The sequence below is a fragment of the Trichechus manatus genome, unplaced genomic scaffold, assembly GCF_000243295.1.
Source record: "Trichechus manatus latirostris isolate Lorelei unplaced genomic scaffold, TriManLat1.0 scaffold00081, whole genome shotgun sequence".
NCBI lineage: Eukaryota > Metazoa > Chordata > Mammalia > Sirenia > Trichechidae > Trichechus > Trichechus manatus.
This window is the reverse complement of record NW_004444017.1, coordinates 3,935,919-3,958,830: the sequence shown is the minus strand read 5'-3', so window position 1 is coordinate 3,958,830 and position 22,912 is coordinate 3,935,919. Positions and strand designations below refer to the sequence as shown.

At 37.9% G+C, this 22,912-nt stretch overlaps 1 protein-coding gene across 6 annotated transcripts in view; it reads right to left on the bottom strand.

Annotated features, from left to right (window-relative positions):
* The window catches only part of WNK1 (WNK lysine deficient protein kinase 1), a 173,028-nt gene that overhangs the window by 9,747 nt on the left and 140,369 nt on the right, over positions 1-22,912 (bottom strand). For 3 of the 6 annotated variants that reach the window (XM_004381201.2, XM_023735696.1, XM_023735697.1), the window contains 17 exons: positions 20,750-20,899; positions 19,140-19,598; positions 18,133-18,414; positions 17,348-17,445; positions 17,088-17,250; positions 15,825-15,941; positions 15,314-15,487; positions 15,044-15,101; positions 14,787-14,909; positions 12,686-14,091; positions 11,535-11,618; positions 10,043-10,126; positions 9,336-9,396; positions 5,597-5,670; positions 3,702-4,363; positions 2,393-2,595; positions 762-956 (listed from right to left, as the gene is read on the bottom strand). In XM_004381201.2, the coding sequence (XP_004381258.1) occupies positions 762-956; positions 2,393-2,595; positions 3,702-4,363; positions 5,597-5,670; positions 9,336-9,396; positions 10,043-10,126; positions 11,535-11,618; positions 12,686-14,091; positions 14,787-14,909; positions 15,044-15,101; positions 15,314-15,487; positions 15,825-15,941; positions 17,088-17,250; positions 17,348-17,445; positions 18,133-18,414; positions 19,140-19,598; positions 20,750-20,899 (4,393 nt within the window). The remainder of the gene's footprint in view (positions 1-761; positions 957-2,392; positions 2,596-3,701; positions 4,364-5,596; positions 5,671-9,335; positions 9,397-10,042; positions 10,127-11,534; positions 11,619-12,685; positions 14,092-14,786; positions 14,910-15,043; positions 15,102-15,313; positions 15,488-15,824; positions 15,942-17,087; positions 17,251-17,347; positions 17,446-18,132; positions 18,415-19,139; positions 19,599-20,749; positions 20,900-22,912) is intronic. The other 3 variants (XM_004381200.2, XM_023735695.1, XM_004381202.2) reach the window with 2 other exon arrangements.

Genomic DNA, 22,912 nt, shown 5'->3' with positions numbered 1-22,912 from the left:
AAGAGACAGAACACAACTACAAGATGTTAGAAACTTGAGGCTGGAGTGGTGAAATGCACTAAGATGGCACACAGAAGAACAAGCTTCTGGGGGAAGGGCAGATTTGCAGCACAGGAAATATCAGGCCTCAATTCTCTCCAACTGCAAAATGCTGAAGCTTTTCTCAGTTGAAATAATGCTAGCTAGCCTGAGCTCCTTATCAAGCAAGTACATTCATCTTGTGAAGAGACAATCTAATTTCTGTGATATCGTGGCAAAGGCAGGTAAACTAGTTATCTTTCTTTTCTTACATTCCTTTTCACCCAGACACCTAACCCCTTTTAATTCTCCTTCGAATGTTACTAGAAGATTTTTCTTCTGTAGAAATGTTCTGAGTTATAATTTAATACACAAAACTGTATTTGGAAAATAAATTATGGCTAAAAAGTTGAATTGCAGAGCTATTCACTTTAACATTCCACTCCCTGCTTAGAAGTTAAATACATCTACCCTGGTAGGCAAATGCATTCATTAGCCTTCAGAAATTGCTAAACTCCTTAGAACTTGGTCTAGGAAATCTCAGTCTAATTTTAAAGCATAAGTCCCACATCCCAAACGAGCTATTCATTTGGTAAGTCCTGATATAGGTCCCAGGCTGTTTTTTGCTCAGCTGGTCTCCCAACCCACCTTAACAACAGGTTACTTATCAGGCTTTTGTCCTGTGTGTGGCAATAACTCCATTTTAATGTTTTTGGAAAATGATGGTTGCTTTGTCTTCTTACCTTGACCTGGAGCAGAAAGGCTTGGTACTGAAATGGCACCGTCACTGGTGAAGGCTGAACAGAGGTTGTCACTGGAAGGAGATGGCTTAAGTGGCTGTAACAGCTGATTCTGCCCAGTCTCTGGGATATTGCCAGGAGGGTGGAGGGTCTGCTGGGGGTGCAAGACTGAAGCTGCACTCTGAGCAGACAGGTTACCTGTCAAAAGATGAACTGCCATGAGGAAACATGTACACTTTCCCAATGCACTTAATAAGGCACTGTACTTATTCCTTCAATTTGTCCCACTGAGTGATTAACAGTGGGTCACAAGCTATAACTGATGAAAGAACAAGGGCCTCATGACAGGAGGGGAAGTGATGAATGACATGATAATCAATAGGCAATAGGGCTGAGAGTATTGCTCTATATAAAACTATCCCACAAGATCTTTAGCTTTAGAAAACTTAGATGGGTCAGAAGTCTGAGCTGAACAAGACTAGAATATGCAGTGGATACAAGAGAAATCCATTTTGCAATTTCATAATTGCTTTTTTTCTCCTATTAGAAAAAGATGTTGGGTCATGAAATAAAAAGGTTTGTTAGGCAGTCTCTGATTAGATTTTCTTGTAAGCATGCATCAGAACAACTACAGAATATGTGTAAAAAAAATGATGCAGATGACTACAAAGAAATACGCATTTAAAATTATTCTTGGTAGATGGCTTTCGATTTCTAGGTCAATTATTCTGAAACTGACCAACTTCTCTGTACCCTATTTACTAACTGAGTGAAAGTCCATTAAAAAAGTATGTCAAGACTGGAATCAGAGTCTAAATCAGTTGGTATCTCTTCTAATCCCATTTCTACTAATAGGTTGAATGAGTAATAGGTTGAATGAATTGGCCCTAATGTGCTAGAGAGAAAAGGTGTGAGCATCTCTGAAAGTTTTCATAGAATGGAAAGCTGCTAAGAAGTTTACAACTGCTTTCAACACATTTATATGAGGCCTGGAGAGTAAATAATAAGTATAAACTTACTTCAGCCTTCTTTCACTTTTCAACTAATTATCAGTTAAGTTTACAGTAGTTTCATGGAAGGGTCAAAGCTCTATATATATCACAATAAACAAACTACATACAGTCCTTTACAAGAGATGATGATTAACTATTTCTTTGATTATGACCACTAGCAAGTTTTCTACCCCAGTACAGATAAATGAAACAATTTTAATCAAGGAAGTTACTACTTACTTACACCTAAATAAATATTTATATGACAACCACATTTATTCCAGCTGCACTTATGGCTAACTAATTCATTAAAAAACTACCCAAGAATTTGGTTAAATGTGAGGTATATGGGTTAACAGTCAAAACTACATGTTTTATCCTGAAGAATAACTACAAGTGAAAACTAGCAGTTGATAGCAATACAGGTTACAATGGAATAAGCCACTGCACTTACCCAGCCTACTTCCATAGACTCAAAAAGAGGTACTACGAATATAGTGCTATGAATATAGCAAGAACATTAGGAAAGTCAAATTCCTTTGAAATTTAGAAAAATGAAAAATATCCAACAGGTTACATACACTGTTATGAGATGGAAAATGGGACCGTCATGGATGACCTGATCCAGGGTTTATTTTTTACCTGAAAGCTGGGGGCTTTTATTTCCCAAGGAACTGCTGCGACTAGATTTACTGCCTTTGCTTTTAGTGGGTCGCCTTCTTCTCCCTGAAAGGGGAGCAGCTGGGGGAATAATGACAGCAGGGGGAACCTTGCCCAGTTTGCTATACAAAGATTCAATTTCATGCTTCTGGCGACTCTGCAGGTCTTGAATCTCTTTAAGATGTCTACAAAAGATAATCAGACGCAATGGAAAATATCATAAACATCTTCACTCAAACAAGAATTAACAACATATTCTTTAACATGCATTCAAGTATTTACTTACACGTGAACCTTTAACCTATTCCCTAAATGTACTTAATCCAAGTTCTATTACCTTGAGATTCTAGTTCTTCAACTTATCTATCTCACTAGCCTCCATTTTTGTTGTTGTTAGGTGCTGTTGAGTCAGCCCCCGACTCATGGTGACCCCAAGCACAATGGAATGAAACACTGCCTGATCCTGTGCCATCCCTATGATTGGTTGTGAATCAGACCTTGTTGTGATCCATAGGGTTTTCATCAGCTGATTTTCTGGAGTAGATCACCAGGCCTTTCTTCCTAGTCCCTCTTAGTCTGGAGGCTCCACTGAAACCTGCTCAGCATCATAGAACACACAAGCCTCCACTGACAGACGATGCTGGTTGCACATGAGGTGCACTGGTTGGGAACTGAACCCGAGTCTCCAGCATGAGAAATGGGAATTCTACCAGTGGGCCGCGAATGCCCTCTAAGCCAAACTCCAACAAGCTCCTAGCCAATACCAAACGGCTGATGACATGTTAGGAGAAAAAGATTTCTGACTCCTCCCCTGAGGTCATATTCAAGAGAGGGGAATTTGCTACTATGATCCAATTTGCCAAATATAACCAACAAAACTTGGCAACTTAATCCTGCATCCCAGTGCCATTATTAGATTCATATGGTGGACCAGTAAATAGTTAAGAATGGTTAACAATGATAAAAGTGCTATTAACAATAATAATAATACAGTAACAATAATATAAAGGTGCTCAAGAAGTTTTATAACTAGAACTGGTATAGGTATGAGAGTACAAGAGAACTTTTAAAGTTCTCTTTTAAAGAAATGAAACATTAGCATATTGCAGTGAAGAGAATACTAACCTTGGCACCAGGATCTAGGTCTGAGTACAATATCTGCCATTAAAATAGAGGTGTGATTCTGGGCACTTTTTTAAATGAGGGGACTGGAGAACAGACTACCTCAACAGCTCATCTTTTAAGTTTACTAGGTATTAAGATATTCTCTCAAAGGTTAAAGTATACTTACTTTTCTCGTAGCCGTCGCAGCTCTAACTTTAAATCTTCATCTTCAATATCTGACTCATTGTCACTACTCATGTAAGAGGAGTTGAATGAATTACTCAGGCTCTGACTTAGATTCTGGATAGGAAGGCTTTTTGAGCACAGTTGATGGGGGGAGTGTGGACTACCTGAACCGTCATCCACATGCCTACTTAGGAAGGCAGCCTCCAGGTCAGAAGATGGCCCATTCAGATGTGAAGGCTCTGATAGTTCAGGCTTATCTTTCTTTGGTATCACAGCAGGAAGAACAGCTTGTTCCAAATCTGTAAAAGGAGGAGATGCCACTGGCCCCTCTTTCTTTGCCATAGTGATCTTGTCTTCAGTTTTTGATACAGAGAAACGACCCACTTTGCTTGTTGCAGTTGTCACCTGAAAACGTCCAACTTTGGTAGGCTGCCCAGTTTCTGACTTTGCCTCTGAGGCAGGGGTTTTATGGGTAATCTCTGGCACATCTGAAGAGATACCATGGATAGTTACTCCATCAGGCTCGGCCTTCACCAGGGTACTCTCTGGACTACTACTTGATAGTGCTGAGGACTCTGAAGTGCTGGATTCAAAATGAACAGACTTTGCATCTTCTGACTTAATTTTACCCTCCTTCTGGACATCATCCGTTGTAATTGAAACCTGATAGGAAGAGACCAAGCTGACATTAAAAACCAAAAGTCCCCAATATTCAATTTTCAGCATGGATCCTCCCCTTCCAAAATAAATTTAATCACTTTATCTTCCAGTCAATGAATAGGTGTCTCTTTACACAGTCCCTATAGCCTTGACTGTGAAAATAAATTGAATACCATTATAGAGAACGAATAATCTGTACTAAAATGCAGATGCTGAGTGGCTGGCTAAGTTTACTCACTAAATGATTTGATTATACATCCCATGCTATGAACAGAAACTCACAAACTAAATGATTTGCTTTTATACCACCTGTCATGTATAGGATTCAGATTCGTCCTAGCCAAAATATAAATAACAACAGGTAATGGAATCTTGAAGATTGCTTGCAAATAAGAAAAACTATAAAGATTAAATCCAATAAACAGGAAATGCAAGCTAAATTTCAATAATCAATACAATTAATTAGTACTAAAAGGAGGTTCCAGAGCCTTCTCCTGGTTCTTCCATGTATTATAAATACAAACTCGGTCCAGTTACAAAGTCTTAGAACCTCAGTTTACAAATGAGAAAAACATCACCTAGTATCCCTGACTCTTAAGTGCTATCATGAGAATAACCTGAAAGTAGTTTTGAAAGCAGTAAAAAAATGATTTGCAAAGCTCATTTCGTACTATATACTAACAGCCAGAAAATGTTCATTCATTGGGCCAGCTGGAAAAATAAAATGATATGGCATCAACTGATGCTGACTCAGTATTTTCACTTCAGGAATTAATCCTAAGAAAATTATCCTAAACATGGAAAAACTTTTTATACACAAAGATGCTTACTGTTACATTACTTATAAAAATTAGAAACAACCTTAATGACCAATAATAGGAAAATGGTTAGACTACTAGATGAAAAAGAAAAAGGGCTACAAAATATCATTTACAGGAGAAGAAGCAGGTGTTAATTTCGGATGCACACATGTATGGAGAAAAAGTAATCTTGCGGGGAGTAGGTACTGGGACTATGAGTGGTTTTTTCCTCTACTGTTCTAGGTATTCTACATTTTCTTTAATTAGTATGTATTACTTTTATGAGGGGAAAAAGATAAAAAGAACGATAAAGTGCTACATAAGGATATATATCATAAGATTGGCAATCATGTCCCAGATAGGAAGGTAGTAATTTTATTATATACACAGCTTCCCTTATAGAGGGAGGTAAGGCAAGGAAAAGTGACCGACTTACCTGAAATCGTCCCGTCTTAAAAACACCAGCTCCTGAACTAGTTGCTAGGACAGGGGCTTCCGTGACTTGAGAAACTGAAACAAATACATGGAGGAAGAAAACAGCTTACATTAGCATTTCTTTTCAGTTAACTTCTTTTTCCTTTGGCCAGAAATACAGCAAAATGAAACTACATTATCACATGAGGAAAAGTTGTTAGAGGCAAGGAAAACATCCTTACCCCCTTTTCCCTTAAGTTTTGCCCAACAAGGGGAAACTACAGTTATTGATTGTTCTACTACTAGGTAGCTTCAGTTTGAAAGATTATACTGTTTGTCAAAAATCGTCAAGGTCTGAAAATTTATCATTAATCAATCTACCTGTCCTTGTATGCATGTAAAGATAATATGGCATTGTTTGAAGGAATAAAGTTAAAAGATAAAGCAGCTTCACAACTTAACTACCATAGTAAAAGCTACTATAACAACTAAGGTTAATAAGCAGTAAGAACTCAATTACTTACTCTTCAACTCAGAGACTGAAATAAGAGAAGGAAGAAATTTTTCCTAGGACATTAAAGACCTACCTCAGATTCACTGGTAAGTACTTTTGAACAACTTTAAAGCTACCTAGATTCTCCTCCCTAAGGGACAAACATTTATTTGAGTTTCTTTGCAGAGATATTGTAGACATATACCAGCATGTATTTATTTTACACAACTATGAGTTGGAATCAACTTAACGGCAACGGTTTTGTTTTTATTTAATAATATATCTTAGAGACCATTCCGTATCACTGCCTCATTCTTTTTAATGACTACACAGTGTTATATTGCATGTATTTACCTATATCTATATTTTAATGGTACCATATTTTAACCAGATTTCTGACTGATGGACATTTAAATCATTCAGAATTTATTGATATTATAAGTGTTCTAACAAATATTGTCTTACAGATCTGTGGAATAAATACCTAAGAATGGAACTACTGAGTCATTTCCATTTAAAAGACTATAGATATTACTAAATTGATCTCCACAGAGGTATATCAATGTGAGATAAAAAATGGTATCTCTAGCTAAGTATTTTCATGTCTAAGTTTCTTCTTCTGTATCCTTTGATTATTTTTGCCTCATGTTGAATTATAGGAACTGTTTATATTAGCAAAACTAGTCCTTTTTGTGATATACGTGTGTGTGTATATGCTCCTCTAGTTTTTCCTGTTTTTGGACCTAATGGAATTTTTTTCCCCCATGCAAAAAATTTAAATCAATTATGGCTTCTGGGTTGGTTATTAAACTTAAGAATACTTCCCTCTATATCAAGGATCAGCAAACTATGTATGTTATCTGTGGAACAAACCCAGCCTACTGCCTGTTTTTGTAAATAAAAATTTTATTGGAATATAGCCATATTAATTTGTTTATGTACTGTATATTGCTGCTTCAAGGTTACAACAGGGTATCTGAGTAGTTGTGGCAGAGACTGACTATATGGTTTGCAAAGCCTAAAATATTTACTATCTGGCCCTGTACAGAAAAAGTTTGTCAACTCTTGCTCTAAACCCATAAAAAACCAAACCCACTGCTGTCGAGTCCATTCAGACTCATAGTGACAATACAGGACAGAGTAGAACTGCTGCATAAGGTTTCCAAGGAGTGGCTGGTGGATTCGAACTGCTGACCTTTTACACCACCAGGGCTCCAAACAGTTTGGAAAAAAAAAAAAAAGGACGGGGGGGAATTATTCCTCTAATGTTTTCTTAGGAGCCCTGGTGGTGCAGTGGTTAAGAGCTTGGCTGCTAAGCAAAAGGCCGGCAGTTTGAATTCACCAGCTGCTCCCTGGAAACCCTATGGGCAGTTCTACGCTGTCCTACATGGTTGCAATGATTTGGAATCGTCTTGACAGCAATACGTAATAACGTTTTCTTCAAGTAATATTTTATTTTTTTCCATATGAAAATTTACACTTACACTGTTATGTGACTCTAATTGCTCTCCTCATACTGTGATGGCACACTCCTCCTTTCCACCCAATTCTCCATGTCCATTCAACCAGCTCCTAACCCTCTCTGCATTTTCATCTCACCTCCGGACAGAAGCTGCCCATTTAGTCTCTTGTATCTACTTGAGCTAAAAGGCACACTCCTCATGAGTATCACTTTATGTCCCACAGTCCAGTCCAACCCTTGTCTGAAGAGTTGGCCTTGGAGATTGTTTTAGTTCTGGGCTGATAGAGTCCAGGGGTTATGCTTTCTGGGGTTCCTCCAGTTTCAGTCAGAACATTAAGTCTGGTTTTACTAGAATTTGAGTTCTGCACCCCACCTTTCTCCTGCTCCATCTGAGACTCTCTGTTGTGTTCCCTGTCAGGGCCATCATTGGTGATAGCCAGGCACCATCTAGTTCTTCTTGTCTCAGGCTGATGAAGTCTCTGGGTTATGTGGCCCTTTCTGTCTCTTGGGCTACTACTTTCCTTGTGTCTTTGGTGTTCTTCTTTCTCCTTTACTCCAGGTGGTTGGGACCAATTGATGCATCTTAGATGGCCGCTTGAAAGCTTTTAAGACCCCAGACGCCCCTGCTACTGTGTCCCTCGAAGTTTTCAACTGTATTCAGCAGACTTCTTAGCTCTGGTTTAGTCCAGTTGTGCTGACATCCCCTGTAATGTGTGTTGTCCTTTCCTTCACCTAAGATAATTCTTACCTACTATCTAGTTAGTAATTGAAGTACTATTTTATGATATCGTATTTTATCATCTTTTATCTGTTTGGAAATTATTTTGGTAAAAGCTAGGGATGATACACCTTTGCTTTTTTCCAGATGGCTATCCAGTTGTCCCAAACCATTTATTGAAATATCCCATCTTTCTCTCACTGATTTAAAAGGTCAACATTTTCATTTTTTAATTTGCTAATTTCTAAACTTTCCAGTCTGTTCCATTGATTTGAAGGAAGACAGGAAGAAATAAGAAACATTCAAAAGTATGGCAAGTACATTTATGTCAGGTTATGCTGAGAATGAATATATTATGAGAATTATAGGAACTCTTTGTATTAGCACATGCTATACAAAATTCACATCAAATAAGCATAGCCCACGTTTTATTTCATTTTTGAAGTAACACAAAAAATAGGGTATGTGGGACTGATAAATAATATAGTGAAAAGATTCACAACAACAAAAGTTCAGAACAGTATTAGCTGATGTAAATTTATGACTAAACACATGATGATGGAAGTTCAAATACTTAAATTGTTAGTATGGAAGATTTTTCTAAAGAGATGTATTTATGTACATGCCGATTCTAAAAACTCCGGAAACAGAGTTAAAAAAGTGTTTAAACGGATTAACTGAAATCTTATACGTGTATTTCTACTATCTTAGGCCATTCGAACTTATCTGTCTCTCTATGCGCGGTGTTACAAAAGCCAAGAGGATAATCGTATATAACTTTAAAATATGCTCGAATTTCATAATCTCTCACAGCAAGGATCTAGTCTAGCCAATATCAAAGTGACTTATGCTAAAAAAACTATCATTACCTTCTTTATACCCTCCAAAAATAACAAACACAAAAAGATTCATCAATTTGTTAATACTCCAGATAACAGCATCAATGCTCCTTAGTCATGAATTACATAAAATGTTTGTTATAATAGTTTCAAATACACCTATTTCTTAAGAATGTACCAATAGTAATCTCTATAATCAATTACAGGCAGGACGGGAAGTAGTAACATAAGAAGAAGGATGCTTCTCACCATCCTTCTGAGGATGTGCTCCTGCTTCCGAAACTGCTGTTGGAGCCACCACGGACACAAGCTGCAAAACACATATACACAAATACCACTAAATCTTTAGCTTCAGTCACTCTCAAACTTTTGTCCTTGGTGCCTTTCCTCTGGTCTTTGTAAAAGGGCAGACAGATAGTATATGTGAAAAAACACTTATGTCCAAGGGCATTTTCTTTTCTTCTTTTTTAAAAAAACAAAGTTAATTCTGATATAAAGACAGCTTTTTAAAGAAAATTTGAGTCTTAACCCTTCTGTACTGCTTTCTTAATTTTTCCTATAGAATATTTAAGAGTTTAACTTGGATTTCATAAAAAGGTAATCTTTATCAGAACATTATTGTCTCACAGGCCAAAAAGGAAAAAGTTAAGCTTCAAACTTAAAATACAGCCCCCTCCGAAACATAAAAACAAAACCCATATGATTAATCTGTGATATAATTCTAACCAGAGAGAAGATAAAGCATCTTTCAAATAAGATCTTCCCCATAGTTACACTACGGGGTCAGTGTTAGTCTTTCATTAATCTCTCTCATTTCTGTTGAGTGGAATAAGCAAGAACTCTTTTCTGAAAGGCTGTTGAAAGTACTAATAATGATTCAGGTTACAGTTTATGTTCCAGAAATATAATAATTTTAGGATTATGGGAAGACAATCTTAGCAATCTTTGAAACTTACACCAACCGCGAATGTTACTGCAGTAGTCTCTGGACTAAGTGCTCTCCTCAACTGAGCATGGAGATCTTCCAGAGGTTGCTGGGACTAAACAAAAACAACTGCAGTAAGTATAGTTATGGCATCTTCACAGCCACTATCATATAGCCAACTTATATAGAGCATACTATTTTATGCTGTAGATTGATACAACAGTGACTGCCTCTTGTAATGATAGCATCTTGCTGAGCTGGGTGCTTTTTGTATTGAGAGATATGGTACATTTTTTTCATGAAATATGACTCCTCTACCTATATATAAGCCAATTACTTTATTTGGTAGTCAATGAAAGAAATGTAAAACATTAAAGACAAAAACTGGTTGCACTGGAGTTATAACAAAAGGGTGTATTAATGTAGTAGTGCCTTTCCCAAGGAACTTTCAAAGTTAATTTTGATCGTATACAATTTATTGCTTTCACAATGGTTTAGAACCTAACCTCATATTTAAGATGCAATTTTACTATTCTACAGAAGTACAAATGATAGAAGTTATAATATCTATCTAGGAAAGTGTCAGCTTTGCCCTTTTTTCCCACAAGATATGAAAAAACAGTAGTAGCAAATGTTTCCTCGGTGACTTGCAGCAACATTACTATTATGGATTGAACTGTGTTCCTCCAAAGTATGTGTTGTAAATCCTAACCTCTATGCCTATGGTTATAATCCATACGGGAATGGGTTGTCTTTGTTATGTTAATGAGACAGGATCAGTGTAGGGTGTGCCTTGAGTCAATCTCTTATAAAATATATTCACTACTGTGTTCCTGATCAGAACATTCAGCAGTAGTAGCTGGGCATCATCTAGTTCTGGTTTCATGGTGGAGGAGGCAGTGGTTCATATAGACAATGAGTCCTGTAGTCCAGTTCCTTCTCTGATTCTTGAGTTTCTTTCTCTTTTTGTTGCAGATGAATAAAGACCAACAGCTGTATCTTAGATGGTTGCTCATAAGCTTTTAAGACCCCAGACACTATTCACCATACTAGGAGGTAGAACACAAACTTTAAGAACTGTATTATGCTGATTCTCTGGACTGTCTCATGAGACCACAGCCCTAAACCCCCAAACCAAGAGAACTAATCCCATGAGGTGACTGGTTATGTCTGATTAGCATCAGCATCTGTAGCCACACTCCACCCCACAATTTGGTGGTTGTTATTGGTGCAAAACCATACACAGCCTGGCATTTGCTCATTCATTCCTTTTCCCTATGTACAGCTTATTGACATCAGTTACATCAGTCATGCTGAACAGACTTCACCCATATTCGGTGCCACCTTTGCCATTTCTATAAACAAAAAGTCACTCCTCAGTTAGCTACACTGTTTTAAATGAAAGGTGTTACTAAGTCAAAGCCAAATGGGAGCCAGAAGCCAACATCATGCAATGGAGAATTTAAACAAGTTTTGTGAAAGAAAGTACGACACAGAACAAAATCTGCCAAGTCCTGGGGCACCTGAGTTAGTGAAGCTCCAGGAAGGGGTGGTGGCTGCTCGCTGGGTGGAGTACCAGCTGGAAGTTCAGTACCTACTGGCAGCACCTACAGACAATGACAGGAAATTCCATGAGATATGAATAGTAGAGACTGCATACTAAAGAGCAAATAACCTAATCTGAATGCAGAAGCATTAAGAATAAAATGTATCTAGTTAAGACATGCTTGTCACCTGGGTTATACTCTGGTATCTATCTTAAATAAAGGACACTAGTACCACTGATAAAGGGATTACCATGAGATACCTATAAAAGGAGGAGTAAAATATAGTACAAGGTTTTTTCATATAGAAAATAGAGAACAAAGGCCTTATATATATAAGAGGCACAGTATAGACATTCTTGAGTCATTTATTTGATACAGTATTATCAAGCTTTTTCTAAAACAAGATTTTTCTGAGAAAAGAAAACATCAGTAGCTGGTTACTTATTTAAGCAAGGAGCAAGTCTGATAACAAAGGGCATCGGAAATCTACTACTATTAAGCAATTTCTATTTTGTCTGAGTGAAGCCTCTATATTATCCTACAATAAAAAGAAACTTTTATCAATGGTCATGCAGAAAGATGACTGGAGCATACAATATACTAGACAAAACACGGCCTTCTTATCTGGAGAAGATTAGAGAGGCTAGAGATGGCAGAATGAGAGGAAATCCATCACACTGGAATTAGAGAATACAGTTTAGTTATTTTATTCCTAGGATTAGAGTCTTTTCTCCTCTGTATTAATTTTATCATTTCCCATTTTTTATAAACCCCGAATTGTATATCTGTAGAATCTATAGCAAAGCAGAAAATTTGTTTCATCCTCACTGAAACAAAGATTGTGAACTTCTAATAGAAGCAATTAGCTCCCTTTTGGGATACAGATTATATTCAGTTTGCACCAATTAGAAAGAAATGCTTGTATTTTACTGATTATTATGCATTCTTAGAAAACAGTGTAGTATAATTAACCCCCAAAATGCTGCCATACCGCAATGCCCAAAATACCCCTCGTGTTCAAGGCATATGTAACATCCTAAAACCACCGTCAATCAATTTATTTAATAAACATTAGTGCCTACTAGAAGCATGGCACCTTTAAAAATGAATCTCTCTGATGATCTTACCGGAGCCTTAGTTAAAGGTGGTTTTGAGGGAGCAGTTCCAGGTTTCACTCCTGATGTACAGCTGACGGGGGCAGAAACTTGACCAGATGTGACCACTGACAAACCAGTTGTTACTAATGGCAAACTGGCTGGTGGTAAGCAACTACTTGTTGTGGAAGTCATGAGTTTGCTTGGTGCAACAGCAGTGGTTGAGATGCCTGGCATGACAGTGGTCTCTACTACTAGTGATGTCTCCAGTGAGGCAGAGGCATGTTGAGTTCCAGATGAACTGTGTTCACTAAAGAGAGACCGCAGCTTCTCCTCCAGAGTCTTTATGTCATCAATCCCAGCTTTGGGTTGTGCATCAACATCTATTTCAGGACAGTGAGCATGCGGCTGGTTGGGAAGCAAAGCTGGTTGAGGCTGACTATGAATTAGCGTCTGCTGTACAGCAGGCACACTGGCAACAGGTTGTACCAAGGGTGGGATACTAGGTACTTGGGGTAATAAAGGTGTAGACATAGGTCCTGCTGCTTGGGGAAGGATAGGAGTAGAAGCTATAGCTGATGGGATGACCAAAGGATGTACCCCACCAGGCTGAGTAACAAAACTAGACACTCCTGCTCCAGGGGAGGAAGAGGAGGATGGTGCAGAGAGGGACAAAGCCAACCCAGCTGCACTGCTATGAGATGTTTTATCTAGTGAGTGTGCACTAACCACTACTGTTTCGGCTAGAGTAGAAGCAGAGCTGCTGCTGCTAAGCTGAAGGAATGGCTGTGAAACTATGCTTGGGAATGGAGTGGTGGTAGAAACTGATGTTAATGTGGCTACTCCAGTAGTACTGCCTGCAGCCTGCTGAGATAATACAGTTGGAGGCTTAGCACCTGGGACAACAGTGCTGCCCACTGCAGAGGCGGAAGCTGTGGAAACTGTTATAGAGGGGAGAGTGCTTGTACTAGAAACAATGCTCCCACATGTGGGCGTCAGAACTGACTGGGATGTTGTAGATATTGAGACAACTGTAGGTACTGTGATACTTGAAACCACACTGGTAAGTATCGGTGGCTCAGACACAGATGGTATAGGGAGACCACCAGAAGTGATTACAATTCCAGTAACCCCTTTTTCAGTGGGCACTGTAACCTGAGACTGAATTACTGATGTGGATATGTCAGTAAGAGGGATGCTAGTTGCAGGGACAGATACTGACAGTGTGGCTGCTCCTGTGGTTGTGACTCCAGCAATGCTACTCATGGGAGGAGGTACTACTGGAAATACTGGTCCTGTATGACTAAAGTTTGGAGGTGCTGTACTGGGTCCTTCTGTCATCTGCGCATGTTTAAGTTCAGAAAAGGCTTGTTGTAGACTAAGAGATGAAGCAGAGTGAGACAAGTTCATTTCAGGGCCATGAGATGTAGTGGCAGCAACTACAAAGGGGAAAAAAAACCAACAATAAAAAAATAAGAATCACTGCATTTTAATAGGGTGGATTCAAATGATTGCCCTAATAACCTATGTTTGGATTACCAACATGCCACATACCAACCAGGCCTATAGTCCCTCTCAAGGAAATGACAGGCTTTAGAACAGTAGTTTGATCAAAATAAGTTACCTTGTATGAATACCTGTCCCTGGGTGGCGTAAACAGTTAAGCACTTGGCTGCTAACCGAAAGGCTGGCGGTTTGAGCCAACTCAAAGGCTCCTCAGAAAAAAGGACATTGAAAGCCCTATGCAGCACAGTTCTACTCTGACACACATGGGGACACTGTGTCAACCTGAGTCGAAAATGACTCGACAGCAACTGATTTGGTGTTTGGTTTGGTAGGAATATCTACTTCTGAAAAAACACGGAGTAACCTCAAAGCCTAACCAATAATACTAAATGGAGAAACAAAGACATACTACACCAGGCTGTATCTAGTATGGCTGTCCTTTTTGGCTCTTTTTCGACAATCCTCTCTATTCATTATCTATTTCCTTCCTTTATATGTTATGATCTCAATTTTCTACTCTTCTTTATTGTCCATGTCACCACTTCAACTACTACTTGATGACCAAGCCTCCAACATAGCAGAGATGCTATAGGGTTTGCGTAAGTGTGTGGTAGAATCGAGTCCTTACCTGTATCTGAGATTTCATTGGTAAAAACTTTTGATTCTCGTAATCGACTTTCTGGCACAGGACTCACTATAAACCGTCTTCCAGCAGAGTGAACAACTTGAGTTAAAGAACTGGTAGGAATGCCTAGCCAAAAAGAAGCAAATCACTTAATTGCATTATTATTATATAACTTGTTACCAACATGAGGCTTCAAGATTTCATTATTAGCACACAGCTTCTTAATGGTAAAAGCAAATATGGAAAGAAAAGTAATTCACCTATTTGCTGTGGCATGGAAGATACAGGAGTTGGTTGTTTGAACTGTCCTTCCAATTTCTACAACAAACAGAAATAATTAAAATCATTGTCAAATGCAATCTTAATGATTAGGCAAAGCAAATCTCTACATGAAAAGAGAATATAAATATCTGATAATCTCAGTAACAGATACAATGTGGTCTTCTCACTGGACATTTTGCGTGGAAGATTTAGCACTATGAAAATATTTTAAGTAAACAAAAGCTTCCCTTTGGCAATAATGAACCTACTTGAGAACCTGAAAAGCCATAGTCATCCTTTCCCTGTAGACTCTCCAGTCCCTGGTCACCTTCTGGCTCCACAGTGACATCCTCACTGAGCATTTCATCAGCTTTTTCAATAATTTCCCGCACTTGATCCACAAACGATTCTCTCTCTATTGCCAGAATAAAGTCATTGTTCACCTGTAAAAGAAATGCAATGTATCAGTCTGATTAGTGCAATGTTTCTCAAGCTTTAAGTCATTCAACCACCACTTTCATGACTTCTGCCCTATCTGCATACTACTTGTACTATTATTTATTTGGTCTCTAATTAGCTCCTCTCTTTTTAAGAACTTCAGTACTTAGACATATCCTAGGCAAAACCATGTGTATATCACAAGTTAGATGTGGTAGTTATATTGAAATAAACGTAACCATTAAAAAATCATGGACTACAAAATATTGTACATTTGCCTATGGTGGTGGACATTAAGATCAAGTACTAAGGCAAAATTCGGAACTCCAAATGCAGACATACCATGATTGCTGCTATCTCCTCGGGGTTGTCACCATCTAGGTCAAATCTGAATGTAACCATTTTTCGATTGTGAGTCTCTAATTGACATTCTACTACCCGGTCTCCTTTATTTGAAACCTAAAGGAAAAAAAGGAAAGGTACTACGTCTCAGAAGACCATACTCAGCTTTGTCACCAAATTTGAGAAAGTAATGCAGATTATCACTTGAATTTAGCATGAGGAAGCATAGTGTTATCACTGTTCCTTGGACCACTGACACCTAGTGTCGTAGATTGAATTATGTCCCTCAAAAAACGTGTGTATCAATTTGGCTGTGCCATGATTCCCAGTATTGTGTGGCTGTCCTCCATTTTGTGATTATAATTTTATGTTAAAGAGGATTAGGGTGGGACTGTAACACCCTTACTAAGGTCACCTCTCTGATCCAATGTAAAGGGAGTATCCCTGGGGTATGGCCTGCGCCACCTTTATCTTACAAGAGATAAAAGGAAAGGGAAGCAAGCAGAGAGTTGGGGACCTCATACTACCAAGAAAGCAGTGCTGGGAGCAAAGTGCGTTCTTTGGACCTGCGGTCCCTGTGCGGAGAAGCTCCTAGTCTGGAGGAAGATTGATGAGAAGGCTGACAGAAAGAGAAAGCCTTCCCCTGGAGCTGACTCCCTGAATTTGGACTTTTAGCCTACTTTATTGTGACAAAATAAATTTCTCTTTGATAAAGCCATCCACTTGTAGTATTTCTGTTATAGTAGCACTAGATAACCAAGACATTTAGCTTCTTAAACTGGTTGCCAGAAAACTTTTTGAGAAGATATCAGCTTCTCAGCTACTCACTCATCTTCTGCTGAAGCAATGCAAAGTCAAGGAGGAATGAATGTCTTTCTTCTACACAGTAAAGCTTTCTATTCCTTTTCTAAAAAGTAAATATTACCTTAGACATAAATATGAAATTTTAGAATATCATTTGGGTAATCAGAAGATACTAAATTTTCATCAATATACCTGACCCTCTAGAAATATTTAAATGATATTAACTGTTGTCCTTGTTATAGCTTTATGAGCTACATTTTCATTTTTTCTATCTGAAAAATGTGATATTCATTTAGAAGGGTTTGTGAGGATTAAATGACAAGAGTTACCTATATTATCACACAAAGATTAGGTATCTCTATTTTATGAAGTGAGGGAACTGGATTAGATGACCTCTAAAATCCTTTTTAGTGTCAAATTCCTTTAATTGTTTGAAGCCCATAAAGAAGCAATACTTACATTCAAAATTCTCAATTTTGGGCGTGAAGTCTTTTCATGACGAGAGCGACTTCTTACTGATTTTCGATAATGTCGTTTTGTAGTTCTCCCTTCGTGCCTTCCACTGGAAGATGGGACATTCTCATTGCCATCACTCATACCTGAAGCAACATCTGAATGTGCACTAAAAAAAATAAAATAAAATTTGGTTTATAATATGAGATTTAAAGGACCATCCTACCTACCAGTCAAGGAAGGAGGAGAATATTAATTTTACATACCTGTCTATAGAGGAGACCAATGTGGTAGGCTGGATAGGCTGTGGCTGTGCTGTTGGAATTGGCTCTGGTGGAACAACCTGAGAGACTCCCTGGGTACTCTGTGAATGGAAAGGACAATTAGAATCTTGGTAATAATATATTTTATTTATCATTCACCATCCCTAATAAGCTACACCTTTTTTTCCTTATCCCTCCCTTAAGTCACAGAAGCACTAAACTCACTAGCAATTCTTAATATTCAGCATCTAGAGACAGTGGTCTTAAAATTCCAAAGAAGTTTCTAAAGCTAGTCTCTGGTACAGACTGCATGGTGAGATCAGCCAACATATTCACTAGGTAGTGTGAAACTACAACTTGCCATGCAGCCAGCATCTTACCAGAACTGTGCAACAGTGCAGGCAGAGCAAAGTACAAAGATGATTCAGAACTTTCTCCCAGTAGGTCAAAAATGACTGCTGGGAGCACAGCAGGATAAGATACTCTTATGACTGCCAATGGCAAAAGTTTGTGAAAAGGTAAGAATAATGGCTAAAGTACTAGCTAGAGAAGTGAAGTGCTAACAGGGTTAATCTTCTCCAAGGCACACTCACTTCCCAACAGAACAGCCAGTGGCAACAAGGCCCCCAGATAGGCATTTCATTCTGCTGTAAGAAAAAGTCATTCAGAAGTTAGTTTAAAATAGTCTCCAAATTAGTTCTAAACCAAGGGAGCCTATGATTCTTCTTCGTCATTTTTATCCCATGATATTTATGTTTTATATATAAACATGCAGTAATTCCATTTACCTCCAGAACCGCTTGCTGGGAGGATGCAGAGGGGGCTTGTTGTGCTAAACTCACTGCTGGTTGGGGCATTTGAACCTGTCCTCCTATACCTCCCACAGGAACCAAAATATTTGATTCCACATAAGGCTGCACCACTGTAGGAAAATAACCTGGTGTAGCCAACGCTTCTGTGGGCATGGGAGGGGATAGGACTGTAGAAGGGATGCAAACGGAAACCGCGTTGGAAGAGGGAGCAATATTTGAATCTCCTGGGTATTGTGGAGGCAGTCGAGATGGGAAGCCCTGTGACAGAAATGAGGAAGGCAGTTAGTGCAGGTTGGGTCATCAAATTAGCAAAACAGCAAGACATGCCAAAAAAAAAAAAAAAAAAAAAAAGAGCACATAGCAAAGAAGAACAGGAGCCCAATCACTCTTTCTGTAATTTAAGGAACATTTAAAGGTCATTCTTGAAATGAAATGATAAACTGGTTCCAATTTAAGGGACAGGACTCTACAATCATACTTTAAACCACTGGTTTTTCCCCTCCTGGAAATAATTTAAATAGGAACAGATTTAACAATTCCTTCTAGAAAAATATCTACTTTCTAGCCAATTTTTAATGGCCAAATGCAAAAAATCTTCAAGGTATCAGTCAATCTGGTCATATCATGACATGCTAATCTTATAAATCTAAACCCTGAAGCTTTTCATTTTACCATAAAAAAAAGTAGCCTGATACACTCTACTATTAGCCATACCTAGCATTCAGTCAGCTTAAACACTTAATACCGAGAGAAGCGTTTTTCTCCCAAGAGGTGCCTTGAAATAAATGGACAGGAATCATCAGACATCATTGCCCTATCCTTTTCCAGAATTTTACTATTTCACGTCTCTAGTTGAGACCAACAACTTTTGTTACTGATAGTTATTCTGATAATTAGCAGGCTTTTAAATCTTTTGACAATCTACTACTATTAGAACCAAACCCTCTGGTATCCTCTTTTTTTTTTGCTATCTAGCACAATACCTGGTACAGAACATCTCCAGAGGGAAGCGGAACCTCAGCAGCTTGTCCAAGGTTAGCTGGTATTCCCATGGACTGAACTGCTGGTTGCAGGAGCTGTGGGTGAACCTGACTTGGCAGCTGAGTCACAGGCTGCAGAAGGGTTGGAAGTTGACTAGGAACCACAGTTGATCCCCCTGGGATTGCAGCTGCTGTAGCAGATGAAGCCAAGGGCAGCAGAGGCTGATTAATGCCAGCTGCCATTGTGACGGGAAGGGATGAGAAACCTGTCTGAGCTGAAGACGCATGAGGAGTTGATATCGGAATTTGAGACACAGGGTACTGAGGGAGTAAGGAAGTAGGGAGTGGCTGTCCCATAGGGAGGAAATGAGTAGCAGAGTGGGCTGGAACAACTGAGGGTTGTGTCGCAACTGGGATTTGAGGTTCGCCTTGGATAGTTGGTACTGGCTGGGAAACTGGAAGCTGAGAAGGTAAAGAAAAACAAAACAGACAGACTTTTTTAGAAAGCAAGATGGCCAAAGCAAGACTTATATATTAGCCAAAAAGAAGGGGGAAAAAAATCCACTCCTGCATCCATTAGTGTAAGTTAATATGCATGTAACAATAGGGAAAGGATAGCAGGAGACAAAGAGGCTGACAGACCGGCTACTGTTCCACTCCTTTTATTGCGGAGTATTTTGCTAATGCTTTATTATTCAACAATAAAAAGAGGACTGTTCCATGAACATTTTTTTTTACAGCTTTGAGATAAGATTTCACATATTCTAATCTGTAGAGATGTTTGCTGTCATTAAATCTATGACTGCTATGACAGTAGTTACTGAAATTTAAATTAACTCCTTTGTAGTGGAGTTAGACTTTATCTATACTGCTTCTACAATTTTTAAGTCTAACTAACACAGCCCTATATAAGTAGATATAATTACCATACTTCTTTGATTCTAGGATGCAACCCCTGGCTCCCATCATTTTAACATCTGTGAAATTGGGATGTATCTTAAAATTGATGACATCTCAAATGCAATGAAATATGATAGCAACAACACACTGTGCCAACATACAAGCACAACAAGTATCAAAGATAAAACTGAAGAAAGATTATTCAGAAGAGCATACCTCCTTCAGGGTACTTTTTCAAGGGATTAAAAGAACAACTACTTAGAAAAAACACCATTCCATATAAGGGTTGTTTATGACTTACTGTTAGTAGGCTACAAGGGAGGGAAAAAGTAAAGAAATGGACATGAAAATACAGCATAGTTGCAAACCCAGAAGATGAGCTATCAGCTGACACAATTCTAGAGAATATCATAAGATTCAGTTATCACAATGCCTTTCTTTAACTCATTAGTTCTAATACCTATCAAATCTATTTTAGACTGATAAAGCTAAATGTTAAACATTTTTGGATTGTCACTGTTGTCAACATGTACTCATTTATATTAACCAATGCACATATACAAAAGAAGCAACTTTCACCTAATTTTTGCAGTGATATTAACCATCTTCAATAAATATTTCACCATTGGAGGAGAAGACAGACAACTACTCACATAAAAGGACAAGTTACACAGGGATCCCTTTTAGCATCACTTCAGAAATCAAGAGTTTACCTGTTTTCCAGCTGATACTTGAGGCAAGACCTGTGGAGCTTGAGGCTGACTCACTGGTTGTGTAGTAGTGGCCTCACTGGAGGCTGATGTCTGTGGAAGTGAATACTGCACTATCTGCTGAGGAGGGGCTGTCTGCTGTATTCCCTGTGGCTGAAAATAAAACATAAGGATTTAGTTTTAAGTCATCAATAGCATGTTCCTAAGGAAATATGTTTACCTTCGGTAACTGTAAATGATGACAATTTCAGTAATCAAGACACACACAAACCCAAATTCATCAATTCCCCTCACATATCTGTTTTTCCTCTGGTCTTCTTGATTTGTGATGGCACCACTAAGGACAATTAACCAATGTTTCAAAACTTTACTTACCGCGGGTTCTTCACCCAAAATCCTTCTTGCCTCAATAGCAGGTCATTTATAAACTCCTTCAGATATCACATCCAAATAGCACCTCTCCCCTACTTTTTCTTCATTTCTTGGCATCAGCTCTCACTTTGACTCCTATATTAGGCTAATCGAGTCTCTTCCTTTAATTCCTCCTCCTTAATCTATTTTATCAACTGCATAATTAATCTGCTTGAAGGATAGATCTGCTTACAGCTACAAAATAGTGGGGGAAAGCACTGAATCTGGAATCAGAAGATATTTTCAAATTTTAGTTCTACCATTTGTCAGCTGTCATAGTGTCAAGATGGTCTCTTCCTCTGAAAACAAGGATGCTATCACTCAACTCAAGTAGGGTAAAGGAGATGACACTTGGGAATCAACCATGTGCTAGGCACTGTGTTATAAGACACCTTATGGCACATAAACGGCATTCAAATAATAAGTTTTATAATAGACCAAACAGACAAAAACACGACCACCGTCCCTAAATTAATGTCATATCTAACAAGTAAAAATCTAAATTTTATAGCTGACTTTCAAGACCCTTTAACACCTATAACTTAAAATTCTTTTCTTTTTTAATACAAAAACAATACTTGTTTTTAATAAAAAATTTAACCAACATATCAGATTACAAATTTAAATGAAAGTACTGCTTCCCCTTTCTCCAGAAGCAATCACAATTAATGGTTTGGTACATCACCATTATGGAGGTTTTTTCTATGAATAAATGGTCAATTACACACAGGTACATTCTTTTTTTTTTTTTTTGTTAAAACAAAAGCATGTCATCTTATAAATGTTGTTCTACAACATGCTACTTTTATTTCTTTTCATTTATCAATAGCTTCAATCGCCTAATGATAAATATTTTATGATTTTTTTTGCTACATAAAATAATGCTTAAAATAAGTCATATATATATGTCCTGGTATACCCATATAACTTATTGGTTACTGCTGATATAAAAATAAGCTATTTCATTCTATATTTACTATGTATCTATCTACCTAAATGAGCTTCTCAGATTTTGTTAGGTGATAGTTTGCAAATTCTTTTGCTCTCCTGATATTTATTCTTTACTTCTTACTATGCCAATTAAAATCACCAAAAGAATGGTGAAATATAATGGTGACAGCAGTCATGTTTGTTTTACTCCTGTTTAATGATGTTTGATGATGCATTCCTATTTTATTTTTTTAAAAACTTATTTTCAGCAACTAAGATATTAAGTAGCCAACTATAACACAACTCTGAACATAGGACAATTTTCTCATTTTCCCACTGAGAAAGAGGAACTAAAAAAACAGAAAACTTTTTTGGCCAACCTGAATGCAGTTAAACTTTAAGGACTACGAATGAAATAGATACAAGTATCTACAAAATATTTCACTCATTAACTTACACACCTAAATAAGATTGCATATTACATACATTAATTTAGAAATATTGTCCCTCACCCTCCTATTCAAACTCTGCACACGTAAGACAATAGTGTCCTTATTTTCACTGGAGCTACATTCTGGGCACTCTAATAGTCTTCTGGAGCCTTAAACTTCCCTTTAAGTTATGTTTTGTGATAAAATTGGCAGTGATCAGCACTTGTTTGAATATTAGGAGAGTTGGATTTTTTTTCCCCTGCATTATTCTTGTAGGTTTATTTATATTCATGTAACCTTTGTTAAGTGAACTTCTTAAAGTGATCTTTAAACAAGTTGCTTAAAATGATATACAGTACTTTAGTGAAATAATGCCCCTAAAATAAGGACTAAA